This window comes from Eurosta solidaginis, chromosome 3, assembly GCF_040869045.1.
Source record: "Eurosta solidaginis isolate ZX-2024a chromosome 3, ASM4086904v1, whole genome shotgun sequence".
Taxonomy (NCBI): domain Eukaryota; kingdom Metazoa; phylum Arthropoda; class Insecta; order Diptera; family Tephritidae; genus Eurosta; species Eurosta solidaginis.
Window position 1 is genome coordinate 71423616 of NC_090321.1, and position 20620 is coordinate 71444235.

General features: G+C 41.0%; 1 protein-coding gene across 1 annotated transcript; it reads right to left on the reverse strand.

Annotated features, from left to right (window-relative positions):
* Window positions 1-1037: 1037 nt before the first annotated feature.
* On the reverse strand, window positions 1038-17678 carry ppk12 (pickpocket 12). Its single transcript, XM_067777099.1, has 9 exons — window positions 17597-17678; window positions 12988-13171; window positions 12729-12929; window positions 9369-9492; window positions 7875-8023; window positions 7607-7814; window positions 3761-4352; window positions 3535-3694; window positions 1038-1080 (listed from the first exon to the last, which is right to left on the reverse strand). Exons 2-9 carry the CDS (start codon window positions 13116-13118, stop codon window positions 1038-1040), a joined length of 1608 nt encoding a protein of 535 aa, XP_067633200.1. The 5' UTR covers window positions 13119-13171; window positions 17597-17678.
* Window positions 17679-20620: the final 2942 nt, after the last annotated feature.

Below are 20620 nucleotides of genomic sequence, written 5' to 3' on the forward strand. Positions count from 1 at the left end.
AATTTTACGATCTGCAATTGTGTCACAGTGATACCTTCATTTTTTAAAACGGTTGAATAAAAACCCACACAACTATGTTTATGACACGCAAATGCATCACAGTGATGCCTTGGTTTTAAAAGGGGGTTGTAAAAACGCCAATTTCTAATCCTTTTTTTTAATTTCTTTTCTATTACTAAGTTAAATTCATTTTTTCATTTACATATTTACATAAATTTCTAAAGAGAAAAATAAACTCCAAAAAGAAAAACATAGGCATTTCAAAGTGGGACGACCCAAAGGGGGGGGAGCATCAGAATTCGTTTTAGAGGTATGGTTCCTTCGGCAAAGTTTCTTATTTTGATCCCTATAATATGATTTTCACAGAGCAATGGGCGATTTTTTTGCCTCCCACAAATCGACCCGGCCTATTCTATATTGTACACTTTACACGCGAATACTTACCAGCAATTTTTACATCAACACTTTTCAAAAATAAAAAATTTCGACTGCATACTATCGTCATTGAACAAGCACTGAATAGATTTCATGACAGCGTCACACTCAATTTGGTTACTATTTATTCGTGGAATAAGAACAATGGCAATAATAACGGCGGCCAAATTTGAAAAAGTCGAAGCCTCCCCCATGTCGAAGCCTCCCCCTTCTACCCTACACACAATCATCGTCATGGGGAAGTTTTTGTTCAATTCTCGATTTTACACAGCGTGACCTGAATGGAGGGACTTTTTAACTATCCTAGTTCTGCGGTGTCAACCCAAACAAAATGGAAATTACTATTTTGGATAAATTATTGAAGTTATACTGAACAAGACGCTGTCTTTGAAACGTAATGGGTCTCTTTGCGTCACTGGCAAGTAGTGGGCCTTCTCACTATGAATAGCTCACTATATATTTTGATGGATATCACTGAGTTAATCAGAGCCATACACAAATCAGTTATTTTTGTTTCTAATTTTATTTTTAGAATTAGTTAACAATTTTTCAAACAAAATTTTATTTATTGACGAATACTTCGAGATTCCTCCTATTCAGATTCAGTTGACTTTTACAATACGGTGGCTTGGTTGTAACTGTGATCTGTTGAAAGAAATAATTTAATAAAATAAGCTCATTGAAATAAGTCAAACCCCAGCTTCTTTTGTCGTGTGTGTATATCTTTATTACTCTTTGAAACTCTAAAAGGATTTACGCTGAACTTTGTCGGACATTCAAGTTACCGGGTCGGTGCTTTCAAAAGGCCAGCACAACTAAAGTCCTAAACTCTCGCTGGACTTCATAAATAACTCTAAACTCGACTGTAGGGTAGGGTAACAAATATATTAAATTCCATAAACCATATAGCCAGGCTCTTCTGTAAAAACCATATATGCCTGTTCACATGGTTATTCCTGGTAATTGGAAAGCAGACGATTGGTCAGCATAGGTAGGAAGAGCCACGGTCTTATAGCAAATGAGAAGGATGACGTTAGCCCCCCCCCCTCCCCATTTAACAAAGTCAACTGATGCTGCTTACGTCATCTATAATGTCGACATATGCATCTTCAACGGGTATATCGACAAATGAGTAAAGTTTTAATCTCTCTAACGGGTATCTTGGCTGTGTATAGATGATGCTATCTTTGAAATCATGTGACGTTAGAAGAGGAGACAACACACAACCCCAACCGGCTTCAGCTAGCACTCTCAGTACTACTTTTGCATAAAAGAATGTATGCGTCCGAGCTCTATGCATGGCGGCCCTGCCATGAGCTTGCCATCCTTTACAGTATTCAATAAGATACGCTTTCTCGTCCGTTCTTCTGACTTCAGTAATGCAGAAAAATTGCAGGCAATTGAGTATTTTGAGTGACTGATTCCACTCACTGTCCTCAGGGCTGTCATCCATGCTGAAGATCTACATCTATCACAGGGTTTGTGGATTACTTACATGCTTAGGTTTCCCTGTAATATGTTTTAAAATCTTTATGGTCTAAATAGTTTAAGATGTCCCTTATAGTCACTTAGCACAAGCTTAATATTAAAATAATCCCTTAATCATTTCTATGTCTTACAGATGGAGTGAGACAACTATACTTTTGAGAGATCATTCTATGCTGCTGATATCTTCCACATTTACGGAAAACTGCGTTAGTCCTATGTGGGAGCATTAAATCAAGTGCTTTACTCTTCAAAAGCTAGAAGGATTCTGCCGATCATAAGGAAGCCATCAAGTTGCGGAATTTTTGTGAACATGCTTGAGATTGACGTTATGGCTGAAAACTTGAAACACATATCTACGTACAATGGGACAGCAAGAATGCCGCATTCGCTATGCATATCTAGATCGCTGCATTCGTTTTGTTCTAGTTATGCATATGTGGGTTACGACCCTGCAACCCTGCAGCGAAAATCTTAGACAGTCACGCAAAGCACCAATTTCGCACTACAGATTTAATAACCATTTCCGAACTGGTGCTATTCAGATGCAGGGCGGTACAATTGACAGCCAAACTTGTACGAAAAGCACCCAATCAAGTCTGAGTAATCGATACCTCGATACTGTGCTTACGTACTCGATACGTACTGCACCTACTTTTTAGGTGGCAACCCTGCAGTGAAAATGGAAGACAGTTTCGCACTACAGGTTTAATGACTACCGCCCGAACTGGCGTTAAAGCGGATTCATTGGTGCCGTTTGTCGTATCGCTGTAGTCGTATCCCTAACGTAACCCTATACGATACATTGTTATCAATTAATGCTGCCTTAACCTAAAAATCGTGAAAATTTCATAAAAATGAAGAAAAAGCAAAAAAATACAAACATATTCCACAAAAAATAAGTCTCCTAGTCATAACGTATCCAAAAAAAATGAATAAAATCTACAAAAAGTTATTAAATTCACCAACTCAAATATTTTTAGGTTATGGATACGGCGAAAAACCAAAACCCAATTGGTTGGCTACGATACGGTTACGACCTTAGCGTTACGATACGGCACCAATAATCGATTACATTGATTCCCATAACGTTGGTCGAATCAGCTGTTATAAGGTTACCAATACGGTTACAGATAACGCACCAATGTCTGCAGCTTTAATCGGATGCAGGGCGTGACAGTTGGCGTCTATCTCAGAACCACCTACGACTGAACCAGCTCAGAACCTGCTCAAAAGGTCTGCAAAGGAGGACAACCGCTACTTCGTAGGACATTGCAATGTTAAAAGTTTCAGTTGAAAGCACTGCGAGCGGTCATAATTAGAACTAGCGCCGTCACTAAATGAGATCGTTCCGCACTAGCTCGGAACTTGTGCGATTCGCTGTACGGTACATTTGTAATGTATTTGGTATGTGAGCTTACAACAATAGAGTCGGCTGAAGTTGTTTTAGGAAGCCGTATATGGTGATACCCCAATCAGGCGTCGATATGCTACAACTACAGGCCTTGATATGGTCCACGTTTCGAGTTGTTATAAAGTCAGTCCAACTATTTCTACCCAACCTAAACCAATCTCGAATTACAGTAAAATGTATTGACACCAACAAAGCCTTACCTCGTTACTAGCAACGATTTCTTTTTCCGTGCAACCATTCTCCTCTTCCTTAAAGTCGTAATTAGTTCGCATATTGGCCGCATAAAGGCGAAATAAATTATCTCAGCAACTGATATGAAACTGAATCCCAAAAAAAGGCCCATAATACCACCTGTGTTAGCTTCAGAAAAATTGGCTTAATTCAAACAAAATCGCCAAACCGTTTATCTTAAATATCCATACTCACATAAAAATTCCGTAAATCCCACGTAGACATTCTTGACATTGCCATGAAATACCGATTCACGATAGTAGAAATGCAGCACTGCAACATGTTTATTAACATAATCCATTGACATATTTCGTAGTATACTAGGAGGTGTTAAATAATCAAATTGCCGTAATGGTGACATTGTAGCATCTGCTTTATATGACAAGTCGAAACAAGGAGGCAAACACCGATCCCAACAAACATCACCACCGCTAGTACCTTTCATCCACAAATCGTCGACCTTTTGAACGCATCGAACTTGTTGTACGCCGCATATTGTGGCATTTTCATAAATTAACGGTAAATTAAATGGTTGACATTTACATTGTTCATAGATAAATTTCACTTGACATTCACTCTCACAATTACGACGTGAATAGTGTGCATAAAATAGTAGATTCTCTTCGCCATTGAAGAGGCATTGCCGATCTTCGCGTGGCATTGTACGAAGATTTTCTGTTGCTTCGCTACTTACGACTTCAATTCGTACTCGGGTCTCGTAGCCGACGGGAAAAACGTATGCAGTTTCTTTGATAGAAGTTGATTCGATGGGTGAGTGTATACCAACCTTGAGTAATGGCAGAAAAAAGAGCATATGTTTATCATTTTTTATTTTGGAGGCTGACAGTCGCAAGAAACAGTATAGGCTCCAGACATTGTAAAGGTTTACAAGTAAGATATGTATGTATCTGCTATTCGTTCACAACTGCGCTCACCTGACCCTAATGCTTATTCTTAATTTTTAATTTATTTATTATTACGGCTGTTTAGGCCTTAAACTTAAACTACTCAATACAATTCATTATTAAAATCACTTAGTTCTATTAAATATGCTGTCGGAATGCCATGTGATTCCGATCAGCATATTTACTAGCATGACAAACGGACGAGTCTGGGAGTCTGGGAGCCACTCTTTAAGGGAGTTTGGAAAGGACGCGTTTCCAATCCTCCAGTGCTCCCAGCATAAGGCAACAAAATTTTGAACATATATTTTCATTTATGACGCTGTCGGAATGCATGAAGATTCCGACCAGCACAGCTCAACATATAATGTGAGGTTGAGAAGGACGTGTTTCTAATCCCCCTGTTCCAAATTTTGTTTGGCCTTATTTTATTTTATTATGAGTGGTACCTCAAAATGATGAGCAATGTTTATTGGAAGGTTGGAAAGAACGTGTTTCCAATCCTGTCCCGAACCACGCTGAAAGGACATTGTGTCCCATCAACGCAGCAACTGTCGGTCTGAGACTGCGATTTCGAGGTTTCGTCCCAAATCCCTCGTTTTTTTACATGATTTGTTATGAATTTTCTGTCGGGCGCTCCATTTTCGGTTAATCAGTCGGCAGCTTAAAGCTTAGCTGGTTGTGCATTCTATCTCTTTATATAGTGCAGTAGTGTGTGTAGTAGCTGTAGTACAGTTTCTCGCGGATAACTCTTGAACGGATAGTAGAAAAACTTTACCTCCATTTTTGGATTCTTTATATTGATATAACTACGCGTCTTTACATACCCGATTCTATGACTTTTGTAAAATTTTGGATATATCATATGGCATATGCATTGTATTTTATACCCAATTTGTCCAAAAAAATTTGCCATAACAGCAACCTATATCTGCAATTATTACATCCCTGCCATCGGGCAGCAACCCCGGTAATTTAGACACTTCGCTTGGCACTTAACTCCACCATCACTTCATCTAAGGTCGTGAGCAGCTGCAAGAGGTCGCTTCAAGCCGCCGCTATTCGCAAACATAACCCTCACATGGGTACCTGGTCACAAGAACATCGAGGGCAACGAGAAGGCAGACGAACTTGCAAAGGCAGGGAGGCTGCGGAGACAGTGGTGATGCATCATCCACTTACATCAATTAAAAGAAACATACATAGCAGATTTGAGGAGTTAGCTGTCTCCAGCTGGTACTCCTCGGACACTTGCAGGATAACCAAGCAAGCCTGGCCGAATTACGACAGTAAAAAAACGGAGGGTCTACTAAATAGGTCAAGGAAAGAAATATTTATGACCACTGCCACAATAACGGGACACTGGCCGCATGGCCTGCGTGCTGAAAGAATGGGAATCCCTTTTAACAGCATTTGCAGGAGTTGCGGCGAGGAGGGCAGCAAATAAACACTTGTGTGAATGCCCAGCTGTAGCACACACAAGGTTTGTAAGTTTTGACATTTATGTAATGCCGAAACTTAAGGAAGTAGCTAAGTGCTCTGTAGACGATATCAGCAGGTTCATCGTCCGCTCCAAATGGTTCGAACGGAGTACCGACTAGCCATACGATATCAGCAGCAATTTGTTCCAGGAGAAATGTGGCGATCCGCGCGCTACTTAGGGTAGGATCTTTGGTATCCGTCCGGCAGAGCAACGAACCAACCAAGCTCCTGTGTAATTAGAATTGGACAAGCTCATATTTTACGGACCATTCCCGAAAAGTTTCGTCAATTACATTATTCTACACCGCACCGCTCAACAAATTCTACATTAAGTATAATCCCAGAGAAATAGGAATGTGATGATAGCTCTACTTTAGACCCTTATTCAATGCCCATCTAGACGCTTGGCTTCTACCTAAACGGCCAGAGGCCACTCCTTAGCTGCTTTCTAAGAATCCACCATCCGTGTCAATTTTCTCTGAAAATAAACAGCGACCAATGCCCTCCAAGGCAAGTGATATGGGTCCCAGGTAACGGTAGTGTACCTGCACAGCTGACGAAATAGCGAAAAAGGACACTTAACCAAATAAGGTACATGCTGGTTTGTGTATACTTTCAGTGAGAATGTGAATTCCATATCGACACTGGAAATCCGAGGTAGGTCCCTCATTTATTTTAAATGCCAGTTTATTTGAATGCTATCGAGTCACAGTCTGATGGGTGCCAATCTACTGATATCTGTCGGACCTCTAGGGACAAAGAGCAGGTAAAAAGTGTTGAGCACGGCTCACTTTTCAAAATTGGTCTTCGATTTTTATTTACCAACAACGGACGGTGATATTGGTGCATGGTGATTCGGTAACCGGATACACAAAATCACCAGTCGCATCGGTAAACAGCGAACGGTATGTTTATTCACGCCTAGTCTTTGGTTATATTAAAAGTAGTTGGCAACCGAAGTCGTCAACCGGATTGTCAAAAGCGGAGGGCCGTGTCAGGTGTGGATAAATGTATGGAACTCACCTTCTCAATTGAAGTCGCGTCTTTGATACATTTCTTTAGTGCAAAATATTTCCCTTTAAGTCTAAGGTGAGCTAAACAATTTGAAAATTTTAAGCATAGAAAGCCTCAAGGTCAATGTGGGACTTTAACCAGCACTTAAACTCCTATCGTCTAAGCACCATTTCCCCCCGGTACTGGCGTCAAGTACTCCGTCGGACGGTAGGTGGAGCACCAGGCTCTACGTCCGTTGGGATCACGTTGCAGTACTTTCTCAGTCACAGGGCGTCGTATTAGCTAGGGTTGAAACACGTATACGTATTCGCCGTATTCTTCCCGCCCTTGCTAATTACATCTGTGTCTTAAAGGGTAAAGGACCATGAAATTCTTCCGGTAGGCGAGTGTGCCGTGAATGAAATGCTTGCAAGTGATCACTTGCGTTGTCTCCGTACCTTTCATTCGCTTATTGATCGCGTTTAATGTTAAGGCTTTTGTAGAGTCCCCTATAGGTATGACAGTTTGGAATAATGCTGAATCAGTGTGAGGTTGCATTGTTGGATAGGAAAGTAATTGCGCTGCAGTGATGTTAAGAACAAAACTTTAACGAAAAATTCACAATCCTTTGAATGATTCAGTGAAATTCGAGTCATATACTTACCTTAAACCCCGGCCCATTAGTTGTGGAACAGTAATATTCATCAAGGGCTGAATCTAATACCAATGACAAACCCATCGTCACGCCTGTTCCGGATGCTGCACGTGGTGTGTATTTGGGTGGTAAATCTGATGGATAACCAGTTTCTGGATTCCAATCGATCGGTTTTCTAGCTTTATTGGGTTTCCGCATATTTGAAGTTCTAACGGTACTGAAAATAACAATAACATTAACAAAGTTGTATGAAAATTAATTTCACTTATTCAGTCACCTGCGCGTTAATAGGAAATTAGGCTGCAAAATATTGAAAACGCAACAAAAACCTTCATCCGAAATAATCTCTTGAAAGAGATCTGAACAGTTTCCTCCATCCGCGCCATACGAGCAGGATAGCAACATTTTCGAACATGGTTGAGCGTGCTTGAAATGAAAAGATAGAAATTACTTCCAGTGTGGTGAGAGTGGAACAAGAGGGTAATATCGGAAAGCTGAAATACGTTCGTCATTTATTAGTTCTTTCAAATAGCTCATTCATAAAACTGGGTACAGGTTAAGTTCAGAATACGAATCAATCGATCTAAGTAAAACTTTATAAACTCATTCTTAACTGGACAGTCTATATAGTTTCTCCACATGGGTTGCTATTATTTCATTTATTACTTCCGACGGCAAGGCGGATATCGGGCCATTAGCAGCAAAATAGCGTTCACATGGACAGCGGCACATAAGGACAATTTCTTGAACTAAGTATTAAGTGCACTTGTCACTTGTTAAATCTAGTTCAAAGTTCACAAGCTGGGCAAACACAACTTTTGGATTATTTTGCGATAATTTGGTGACCATTTCAGGATTGTTTTTGGGGATCATTTCGGAAATGTTTGGAAGTAGGTTAGGTTAGGTTTAACTGGCCGGTCCATCAGAACCTCACATAGAGTGAATGAGTCTGTAGTTTTACCAAAAATTTATTTTAACGACAAAACTGAAAACCCCTATGAAAAACCAGGACCTATGTTATAAAATAACTCCGTCCTCTTGGCAAATACTAGAAGCTTCTTAGGACTTAAGCCACTTGCTGCTTCTAGATCTGACAGCTGTATCACTCCTAATATCTGGAGTCTTAGCCTGGCAAGTACAGGGAACGTGCACAAAACGTGTTCGATCGTTTCCTCCTCCAACCCGCACTTCCTACATCTGCTATCACTGGTCAAGCCTAATTTAAAGGCATGTGACAACAGGAGGCAATGTCCAGTCAGAATACCCGCCATGAGTCTACAGTCCTCTCTTTTTAATGATAGAAGCAACTTTGTTAGTCTAAGGTTGTAAGACCTACACATAATCTTCGACACTTTACAGCCCCGCGCTTGAACCCATGCATTTGCCGCTTGGCCGATCATTTGCACCTCTCGCCTTCTCTTAATCTTGCCGAATCTAATTGGGACGTCTACGGAGCAAGCCCTTTTTAGCTAGGTCATCTGCTTTTTGTTTGGAAGTAATTTTGACACAATTTCTTAATTAGTAGTTTTGAGGATAAATATACTCGGAGTGTGTTTGCCAAATCACTGCCGAGGGGTGACCCCGCTTATGTTTTTCTAATTGAAAAAACTTGTTCTAAATTTTTGATGGTGGTTTGCCCTATAGTGTCAAAGTTTTCGAATATTTCGGAGTCGACCTTGTTAAAATCGACTTCCTAGTTTACTAGATAAACTTTTCCCGGTCATCTCCGAAAATAAATACTTACTTTAATTTTGAACATTATGCAACTTACCTCGTTCAAAAAGTCCTCAAATTTCAAATTATTGTTCTTAAAGTTTGGCGCCTCCCAAACTTTATCCTCTGAAAACACTCCCGAGTTGCAGAAAATTTTGAGTAAGGCCCCTTCTTCCGACTCTCTGCAAAATAAAAAATTGTTTAAAAAATCACTCTCATATGATAGACTATAAACGAATAGCATGTTCACACTTCAGGAGTGGGAGCGTTCTCGGATGGTACTTTCTCATACAAAATTTTTACACTGTCAATGAATAGCTGTAAATATATGTAGGTCATACAAGGAACAAAGGAACGGGAACTCCTACCATAATACATGAGATAGCTAGAGTTGATTAGCTTTTTGCCTTTATTTTAAAGAAGGGTTTATGTAACTGCTACAGGGGTGATGACCCCCACCTTTGGTATCACGTTTACGGTAGAGGTTTTGGACGTGTCTCTGATCTATAGCCATCTGGCCTCACGTGTAATGGTTGGAATATTCTTTCATCACTTTTTTTGTGACTATCGCTACGTACAGTTCTCTCTTGACATATCACGTCCAAGGAAAATCTTTTAGAAACCCTAAACGAACCAACTGGGATTTGTTGCAAGCTCACTCTGGCTTATAGCAGTGCTTTTCTTTACTGCTTGCCACTGAAAACTCGTGTAGATAGGTATGAAAGTTCGTGGTGGACGGAGACAATATGTGACGTTTGTGACATGACAGTATGACCAAGACAAATGAACTTACCTTGCACTGGAAGCTCTTTAAGGTGGGGTTGGGTATCTTTAAATCTGAGATTACGAGAACCAAGCGGGACTGTTTGGCAAGCTTCCCTGAAAACTTGCAACAGTGCAATGAGCTGGCGAGGCTCACGAAGATGGTTATGAGTGTTCCTGTTCCAATGTGGCAGAATGGGCTATCGAAGCTGGAGGGTGAGGAGTCCCTTGTGTTTAATGGACACTCTTTTTCCGCGTGCCCCAGTTGTGCAGGAATCTGATTCGCTGCCGGTTATTGCCTGAACGCCATCAATTCCTCTTGGGTAACACTAACTTGCATGGGCCATCAACTCTTTTAAGCCTCGGAGCCGGATGGTATATTTCATGCGCAACTCTTAGAAGTTTTTGGAGATATTTTGCAGTAAATAGAATACTAGGTTTCATTCAAGAAAACTATCGGCAAACGAATAATTTCCCTCTATTCCTATTGTTGTTTTTGTAGCGATAAAAACACTCCACGAAGGTTTTGGGGAGAGTTATCGAGGTTGATGGTCCTCTGCCGGAAATACCGGTACGTTTCGACAACAAGCACCATCAAGTTACTAGCCCGATCATCTTGGCAACGATCTAATATGACCATCTTCAACCTTCTGAGGGGGTCATCAGAGCCTCGCCTGCTAAATTTGTGTATTATACATTTATATGTGCAACAGGATTTGCCGCGCGTAGGTGATTTGCTGAAGCTGGGAGGTGCACCTATCAACCCCTTTAATCCTTTCGCTTCTATTTCTCGAGACCTGTGGTAAATTAATAAGTTGTGGCTCATCTCAATGGTCCCCACGTACACATAAACTATAATATGATTTGAATGAGCCTGCATCGATTCTTCCTTGGAGGTATAAAATATTTACACCAACACGAGACTTCGTGGCGCGCTTTAAAAATCCAGGGAAGACTGGAAAAGCAACATATAAATTGCCAAGCTTCTTTAAAAAATACAACATTAACACAGCATTCAAAACATCGAACAATCTAGGGCGAAAACTAAGAACTAGCACTAACTCAGAGGATCCGTTTAGAAGCCACGGCGTATACAAGCTTACCTGCGGATGCCAACATAGTTACATAGGACAAACAGGACGGCAAATAAGAACGAGGTTCAGAAAACATATTAGAGATTACAACAAAAAAATACGGAATCCAAACATTATACCAGAGACTAACTTCGCGAATCACATGGTCTAGAATGAATGTTCCCCAGAAAACATCAATAAAACAGTTATGGTTCTTCACATACAAAAAAGGCCGACGTCTCGACGTACTCTTGCCAATAAATGCTACTTTGGACTAGGTAGGCAATTGAAAAGTAAAGTCCTCTCTCGGCGAACGAAAATCATACTCTACAAGTCACTTATCGTACCCGTCCTGCTATATGGGGCAGAAGCATGGACCATGACAACAGCAGATGAAGCGGCTTTGGGAGTGTTCGAGAGAAAAGTTCTTCGAAAGATTTATGGACTTCTACGCGTTGGCGATGGCGAGTACCGAAGAAGATTTAATGATGAGCTGTACGAGCTATACGCAGACATCAACATAGTCCAGCGAATTAAAACGCAGCGGCTGCGCTGGCTAGGCCATGTTATGCGAATGAAAGATGATGCTCCGGCCAAGAAAGTGTTTCTATCGGAACCCGCCTATGGAAGCAGAGGTAGAGGGCGGCCCCCACTCCGTTGGAAGGACCAGGTGGAAAACGATTTAAACTCCCTTGGTGTGACCAATTATTACACAATAATCGAGCCTTTAAAACTTGTTTACAAGAAACAAAGTAATCACATAGGTACAACGGTCAAGCACAAAACAACAAATAAACCCAAAACAATTAACGCACCAAAACAACAAACTCAAAAAGAAGGTCAAACGACTAAAATTACGGATTTTTAGCTGCCTCAGCTACACAAATCGATCAGTAGAAACCACCCTCAATTCTGAATGAACACACAGCACATACACATAAATAAATATACACAAGCATCAATTCTGACAATACCTGCTCATGTACCTACGAACTATAAATACAGGACAAACGACAACAACAGATCAGAACGAAAACGACACTGATGATGACACAACGCCGAAATCGGTTTGTCTCAAAACCAAATTTGACAAGGGATGACGGAAAATCGTTCCAATATACATCATTTATCCACCCTGTCGGAATATCAACAAAACAAAATAAGTCAAGAAGTCATGTTCCTTTCCCAGACGGGATGCATCCGTCGAGCTTAAGTATCTGAGAAGCTCCTCGCGTTTCATATACTTAAGTTCTGAGATGTTTCCTGAAAGGGATTTCTAAGGAATGAATGAATTATGAGAACGGAACTAGACGCTCCGGCGCAGAAAGTATTTTTGTCGTTACCCATATTAAGAAGCAGATAAAGGGAGAGAACTCCACTATCTTGAGAGCCGCAGGTGGACTTGAACTCCCTCAGTGCTCCCCATTGTAAATAGCCCCTTAAGGTACTAGACCGCTTGTCGCGAGACACATTTGATTTGGTCACATCAAATTTTCTAAGTCAAAAAATTAGTTTGAAGCTTAAGCTTCATAGTCTTAAGTATTCGCCCGTCTACTCAACCAGTCACACATGACCCTACTTACGGTGTATAATTTGCTACACGGCCCGCCAGCACTTGGTTCATATTACAAACGGTAATTGCAGGAAATGGTATATTCAATATGGATGTAGCATGTGGGCTTATACCAATGATAACTGGAGTACTTATCCATTTGGCATAAACATTGACGATCAAGTTGGCCGTTGTTATTATTGCAGCCAGAAATGCACACATAAAGAAAGATCTACAAAAATAAACAAGTTTTAGTCAACAAAACAAAATTTAGATAAGAGTTCACCAACTTTTCCCAGAGGGTAATGCTATCATCTGCCAAATATTTCAAGCCATGTAGTGTGGTCTCTCTGAGAAACCTTTTTAAATTTCCTCTGCAATAAGTTTTAATTATTTTTTTAGTTTCCTTCGAGCTCTCCATCTGATTTCCGCGCTTGACCAGTTTTCACAGCACACTTGATGTAAACTTAAGTACTTAACCAATTTTGAGCTATTAATACAAGGCAGGTGGCTCTTGTGCAGTGTTAATTGTGTAGGGGTTAATTGATTACTTAAGTAATGAGATTTTTGGCATGACCTAAGTGACTTTTAATTGCCCTATTTTATATGAGATTTCACATAAGTCAGTTTCTACATCAACAATGAAGTAGTGTAAAATGATTTCACCTCTTCTTGATCGACTACAGTAGCCTCATTTCCGACCCTTGCGTCCTCGTTTGTGTACTTCTTTGTATGAGCGCAGCGGTAACCAGCCTTTGTGAAGCTGCTACAGACAGAAAACGAACTTGAATGGGGTTAACCCTAAATTGCGTACTGTGTTAAACGCACCTCACCCAAGGACAATTTGTATATAATACTTAAAATATCTTGCCTAGGTCTGATCTTTCCGAATAATGCTCTGGCTGTTTTTGCTTACTACTCCCATACTTACAGCAGTCAGCTGGCTTATTTATTGCTCATAGTAGGATGAATAACTAAGGCTGATTCAGTAACTTCTATCGATGTCCAAATTTTTCCAATTAAATGACTATATGCTGGCGGTCATGGCAATTCGTTATCTGATCATGCAGTTGTGACTACCTGGAGCAACGTTCATATTTTCCCTCACATTCCACGGACATTTCAGAGTTCGGACGTTTGTCTTGAATGTTGTTGTAGTGTGCTGTCGAAACGACAAGTTGGGAGCGCAATGGTTGAGTAGATGAGGCAGTCTCCATGTCTCTTCCGCATTTGCGACAACGCTTCTCCACGTCTGTTGGGCACCTTTTGTGGCGTTCAGCGACAGGATGTTAAGACGTTACCGGTGTACAAAGCTCGAAGATAAAGTGGTTGGATTCTGAGGCTTTTCTCATATGCCTTTGGCATACCTTGACATCACAACGGTCACTTTGGATTTAGATCTTCGACTCCGATGAGGACCATATTCAGCGTAATATTAGGATCTAGCACTGCTTAGACCAGAGCGTCACTGACGGTTGCAGAAGATATATATGAACCTAGCTAAATCAAATCATGAAAAATAAAGAACGAGGAAAGCTGGGAGTAAGATTCCTGTGAAAAATGATAACACTGACATGAAGCAACCGCTAAGTTCTTAAAGGCATATTAAGAGATGGCTGTGATACGTTACCTTAAAGCGTGTACAGCTTACTAAATTACAAGGAGTAGACTACGCCTCTTGTCACCAAGCATTTTGTATTGCTTTTCGGATAACAACAGAAGCCTGGACTCCCAACGTGTGGTTCAATAACAAGGCAATGAAGGGAAGTGGTTCCCTGTTGGAGTTAATAGCTCCGCTCTTTATTCGCAAAAATGGAAGAGCTATCATAGCTGGGGTTTGCACTAAAGATACCTTTTGCGTTGGAGTTGCTGCTACTTTCGACCGATACTGTAGGTATTACTTGGTGAAGTGTCAGAGTAGTCTGATCCATATGGTTTTGTCGTCAACTAGGTCAAGGTAGAGCTAATCCTTTACACAAACGAGTACAAAACACCTATGTTAACTCCAACGAGATCCGCCATAATTGTGCAGACAAGCAGCCCTTCCGATGCTGCGTTTGAGGCAATAGTAATAGTCGTAGCGTTTTTAACCAGAGGGAATGGTTGCTGCTGTGGCGCCCGGGATCAAATGAAGGAGTTTGTGAAAATCTCAACAACTAATATCTTCTTTAGGATACACGTTTTTTGCATGGTCCTCGAGCCTACAGTTTTACTATTTTACAGGCGAATAATAATCTATAGTCTTAGAAAGGAGTATATTTATCTCTAGGGATATCCGATGTACCAGCAAAGCACTGTGTGACTTTTTGTGTATGGCAAAGCTCTAAATATACTATCGCCTGATCTCTGCAAGAGATGGTCCTACCGTTGACTTCTTGCAAGGCTGATGTCCTGCTCCTCGTGATGGAAAACGCTTGGGCCTTTCATTCCCAACATAAAATCTGGCGCTTAAAGAGCCTTGGGACCGCCAGCGGGATATTGGAGACCTTCTGTCTAGGTCGAAAAGGTGGCCGCATACCTGTTGCTCCGCTGCCGCATTCGAAGCCGAGGGACTTAATCTATTCCCATTATACGACCAAGCTGTCGGCCTTTGATTCACTGCAGTATGCACAAATCTGCGTGAAGCTCGATAAATGCCATTGGCACCATGGAAGTGACCATAAATGTCCGGAGAACTTTTCCCTCGAATACTTCAAGGGTCTTCTCACTTACTTTTGATCGGAAACCTTCTGTCTAGGTAGAAAAGGTGGCCGCATACCTGTTGCTCCGCTGCCACATTCGAAACCGAGAGACTTAATCTATTCGCATAATACGACCAAGCTGTCGGCCTTTGATTCACTGCAGTGTGCACAAATCTGCGTCTTCTCACTTACTTTTGACAACAGTCACGTTTCTGCCAAAGCGAGAATGACAAATTTTTTCTTTGACAATGCTTCCTACGGCAGCCGGTTCTATGTACCGGAAGGATTGACCTGAGATGGTCATACTCTTACCAGTGTGTCACATGTAAAAGATGGTTACATCGTTCTGGGTTAGAACCCAACGTTCGCCGCCCACGAAATTTCTACAAAACCTTTGTGGCTCTCTGCTGTTCACGTCCAAGAACGTCCTGCGGTTTACTCTCAAGCGTACATCCGCCACTTTCTATCACAACGCTGCCCAGCAGGCCACACTAACTGTCCGCTGTTACTCGCGCCTCCAGCTAACGCGGCCGCTCCAACCCACCACTACAATTTGCCTACCATGGACAGTAGCAATTCCGAGCAACAGCTTTTACCACCATCCCATCCTACCTCTTCCGACATACATACGTACTCGCGTAAGGAGGAGTCATCAACTCCTATCGCCCCACACCATGTACTCCGTATACCAGCTAAGAATATTTATGATCGCGACATCGGTTCAATGCAGTTCATACCTTGGCCAATGCCGCCTTGATAGATGCTCCGGGATTAGAAATGGCAACAGTCCGACCGTTGCATTCGTTGCACCGTGCTGCCAAAACACAAGTACCAACTCATCGACACCAGATACTACAGCAGCAATCGGACAGCACACTCGACAAAGTCTATATCCTTAAAGGCGTATCCTTTCGTCTCTAACTCACAGAGTGACGACTGGCCCCCCATCGCACTTCAGAATTCTGAAACTTAATTGTAACGGGTTAAACGGAGGGATCGCGGAGATAGTTGACTAAATGAATAAAAATAATATCCGTATAGCCGAAAGTTAAGAAACAACGCTAGCCACCAGATCGGACCTCCGAACTTGCGATGGCTACAACATCCATAGGAAAGATGGTGGTGGCCTTGCCTTTATCAGCCATCACACCGTGGAATATAATCTATTTCAACCGAACATCACCAACAAGGTCAAGTGATGTTGACTTAGAAATAATTAACATCTATATCCCTCCTGCCACCTGCTGTTCAAGTGGCTATCGCCCTGATATCAGTACGCTACTATGTGACGAAAACCAGAGAATTTTTTCTCTCGAATACCTCAAGGGTCTTCTCACTTACTTTTGACATTGTCGATGCATCCGAGCCATACATCAGGGTAATAAAAGACTGGCACTGGGTTGGCACTGCTGCCGGTGTGTTCGAGCCGCCAAATAATAACAGCAATATTGCTAAACTGCTACTTAATTGATGGAATGTAGTTGCTACTCAAGCCTTGATTGCGCTGCAATAGCGCAGAGAAAATTTGTATGATGCATTTGATTTGCTGGTGATGATAAATAGATTTTCAACATTTTATTCAATGAACGCGCGACGAAGCACGCCCTGCTTCTACTCTAAACGCTGTTTCCGAAATAGACGAAGTCCTTCAAATTTTAGGCTTTATATCTATTAACAGTGACGTTGTTGCCAATGCGGGAATTAGCCGATTTTTTTTTAACGACAGTAAGTACTTCACTTCGCTTTCGTTCACCGCAATACCCTTTGACTCACCTCTTTATCCAGGCCAGAGACGGCAGAAACGTTCGGCAATTTTGTTAAGGTTACGCATGTAAAGGAACTTGCCTGACTGGGAGGTCGACAATAGTTCCGAAGAGATGAAACTGGAGGCATCATGGGACGGGAGCAGTGATCCTTACTAGTGGTCTAAACAGCGGTATGTTGAAATTGCAAGCCTTCGTCAAGTGAAACCCACTCTGGGAACTCGTGACTCATCTCAGCCTTGGTAAAACCCCAAACCAATATTTGGCTGAAGTGGGAGCGTAGGGCAGTTTCTTCCAAGAAATGATCAGCGTAGCTTATGTTTTTACATAGCAGCTCTACACACTCTGGTCTTGGAATCAAGTTCGCAATCGGAAATCTTTTCGAACGAAATTTTCGAATCTAGAAATTTTTTACAATCGTAAAAGTAGAAGCTAGTTCAAGGCTAATTCAGTACCAGGTGTTGTTACCCCATCAGATGATTGCTTCTTCTTGATATTTTCCATACAACGCCTTGGTTCAACAATATGTAAGTTAATCGAAACCAATGCAAATTTTCTGACATTCTTCTGCACTACAAATTGGTTGAATTCGCTTTGACATTTGCACCTTTTTACATTTGCACCTGCTGTTATAGTTCGAATCTATGATCTGTCGAATAAATAACTCAAATATTTACAACTCCACTGTAGCAGTAGTACTTCACAATTACAATATCCGCGTACTTCACCTGTGGCTTGTTAAAATCAAACTGATTGACCGTTCCTCAACTTGCGCTGCTTTTATACTCTCTGTTGCCCCGTTCGCATATTTATCCAAAGGTCAAACTTTTAACGAACAATGTTCTCGAACAGCTGCTTATTTATTTCGCCTTTATGTATCTGGCGTTTTCTTTTGCTTTCTAGCGATATGCGTATGTATGTATGAATTAATAACTTCTGGTTTTAGGTTATGACTACATGTGTGTATGTGAAATAATCTCTTCGCTGTTTGCATGTATGTGTGGCTGCTTGCTTTGATGTTTACATGCACATATGTGTGACCACTTACTGTGCTCTTGTTGTACATTTATTTACTAACAGCACAGTGATGTATCGAAATTGCTAACATTCGCCACAATGTGTTAAATTTGAAAAGGTGCAATACATTTTTGAATCGAAGTTGAAAATATTAAATGTTTTTTTTTTTTGGTTCTAAAAAATCAACCAACATTTCAAGTAATTGGTTATATTCCACATGAAAGCTTAAATGAAAATTTTTTTTTTTAATTTTAGTGTAGCTCGTATTTCAAATCATTATAGGAACAAAACGTCCAATAACTTTGGCCATCAGTAAACTTCTCTTGTAAGACGTGCAGGCGTTATTAATAATTTCGAACCTATATTATTAAATTAAGAAAAAATATTTTGCGGTTTAAGTTTCAGCTTCGATTAGTTAGAAAGTGTCAGGGTGGGTGTTCCCCACGTTTGGGCGTCTGCAAGATATACGCTACCTTGGACCGCTCGTGATGCATGGGGTGGGGTGGCCGTCATGGGAAAAACACCAGGTTGATGTTGTTGTCACCTCCATGGCGTCTTATCCACCACCCAAGACAACATGGTCCATAATTGAGCTGATTTCAGCCGAGTTTACAGGCCATTCTGTTTTATAACTCTTCAGACACATCAGTGATTCCACGTCAAATAGCTTTGATGCTGCATCTTTGGATGCAGTAACAAACAGAATACCATTTTTATTTACCTGCATATCGTTTTTAACAGCCGTATGATCACTTATTGATGTAATCTCACGACCGCCCTCCCGTATATCCCAAACAGAAATTTGGCCATTTTCGTGCCCTATGATTATTGTTTCATCCAAGGGTCTCCACAGCATAGATGTGATTGTACATGCCAGCATAGGTATACGTGGCAATGGGCTTTGCTCGGCAGTACTTTCATCGGCTGTGCGTGCATCAATTGCGAGCCTCCGTTCTGGATTTTGTCCCGTGTCCTTGTCCGGGGAGGGGCCGCTGGTTTGCCGGAGTGACTGAGGCCGCATGTCCTCGCCTGCGACTTTGTGGTGTTTTGCATGTTTATTTATATATTTTATTTGGGGTTTGTGTTTTTTGCCGTGAAATGTCAAAACAAATGACAGCAACAACTTTCTCACCACAAGTAAGTTAAAAGCTCTATGCCAGAAGGTTGCCATATGACGAAATGTAGGTACGGTGGGCTAGGGCTTAGGAAAAGGATGGATATAGGGAGACATGGTCGTTGTTGGCTGGAATGTAAAACAATAGAAACTGCAACTAGAAACGGTGTTGCTGTTTAGCTATTGCCTATATAAAGGGGTTAGTTACCATTAAAAGAATATAATAGCTGTGTCAATAAAGGTGATTATGTTGACTGTGCGCAGGATCGCGTAAACGATTTTTAATAATTTGTATAGATATACATATATCCCTGGCGCGAGGTCCAGTAAGGACAAAATCGTAGTGTTTTTTTTTTGTGGTGTTCAAAATTTATGTGCGGCGTGGCAAAACGCTCATAAAGAAACCCGCGGTCGTCCGGAAAAGCAATTTTAAAGGCTAAAGGCCTAGGATTCCGGCCGGCACGAAAATTACAGATTTTTTGGCTAATGCGCATGATGGATGTGGAATACGCAGGGACAGCAGTTAAACAGTGGTAAGTCGGTGGATTTAATTTTTTTTTTAGACATATTGTCCATTCTTCCTTTTTTTTTTTTGCGCCTTTTGGGGGTTCATGTACCTAAAGTTTTTATTGCGGTGGCTTGTCACTAAATTTCTAATGTCTTTCTGCAAGCCCCAGGCAAACGTTTCATAAGTGTCTTCCTGTAAAATTCTTTTTGGTAAAAATTTTTTTTTGATAATTTTATTAGTTGCCGGGGTCACGAAATTCCCAACAAACAATTTAGTTTAATATCGACTCGATATGCCCTTGAGATCAAATTCCTTCCTCAAATCTTTAACGTTAATTCTCTGCATCATCGCAAAGGCTATTCTCTATTTGGGATCGAAGGCCATTAATTTTCTTTGCTGGTATTCACTTTTGTACTTGGGGTATACTTATTTATGATATGCAGATTGTTCGAATAACAAGTGTACATATTTTTTTTTGGCAATAAAAATGAACGAAATATAATTTTATATATATGTATTACATATATGTGGAAGTGCGGTTAGAAAGTTGTTCAAAATTCCTCAACTTCACCTCTAATACCGCGTAAGGTGATAACTTATGTTCGAGAATAAACTTGGCTGTGTTTGTTGGGTGTCTTCACATATTAATGAGTCAAGTGCACCCTCGAAGACTACGCGAGGTGCATGAACGCCAAACGGGCGCAAAAGCACCAGCCTTTTTTGTAACAGTTTAAAATATAGTTTCTATCTGTTAGTTGAACACCACCTCGTCAATAAACAAAAGCCTTTTGGTCTGCGCCAGGGAAATTTTTTTCGGAAATCTACCATGATCACTTTTCA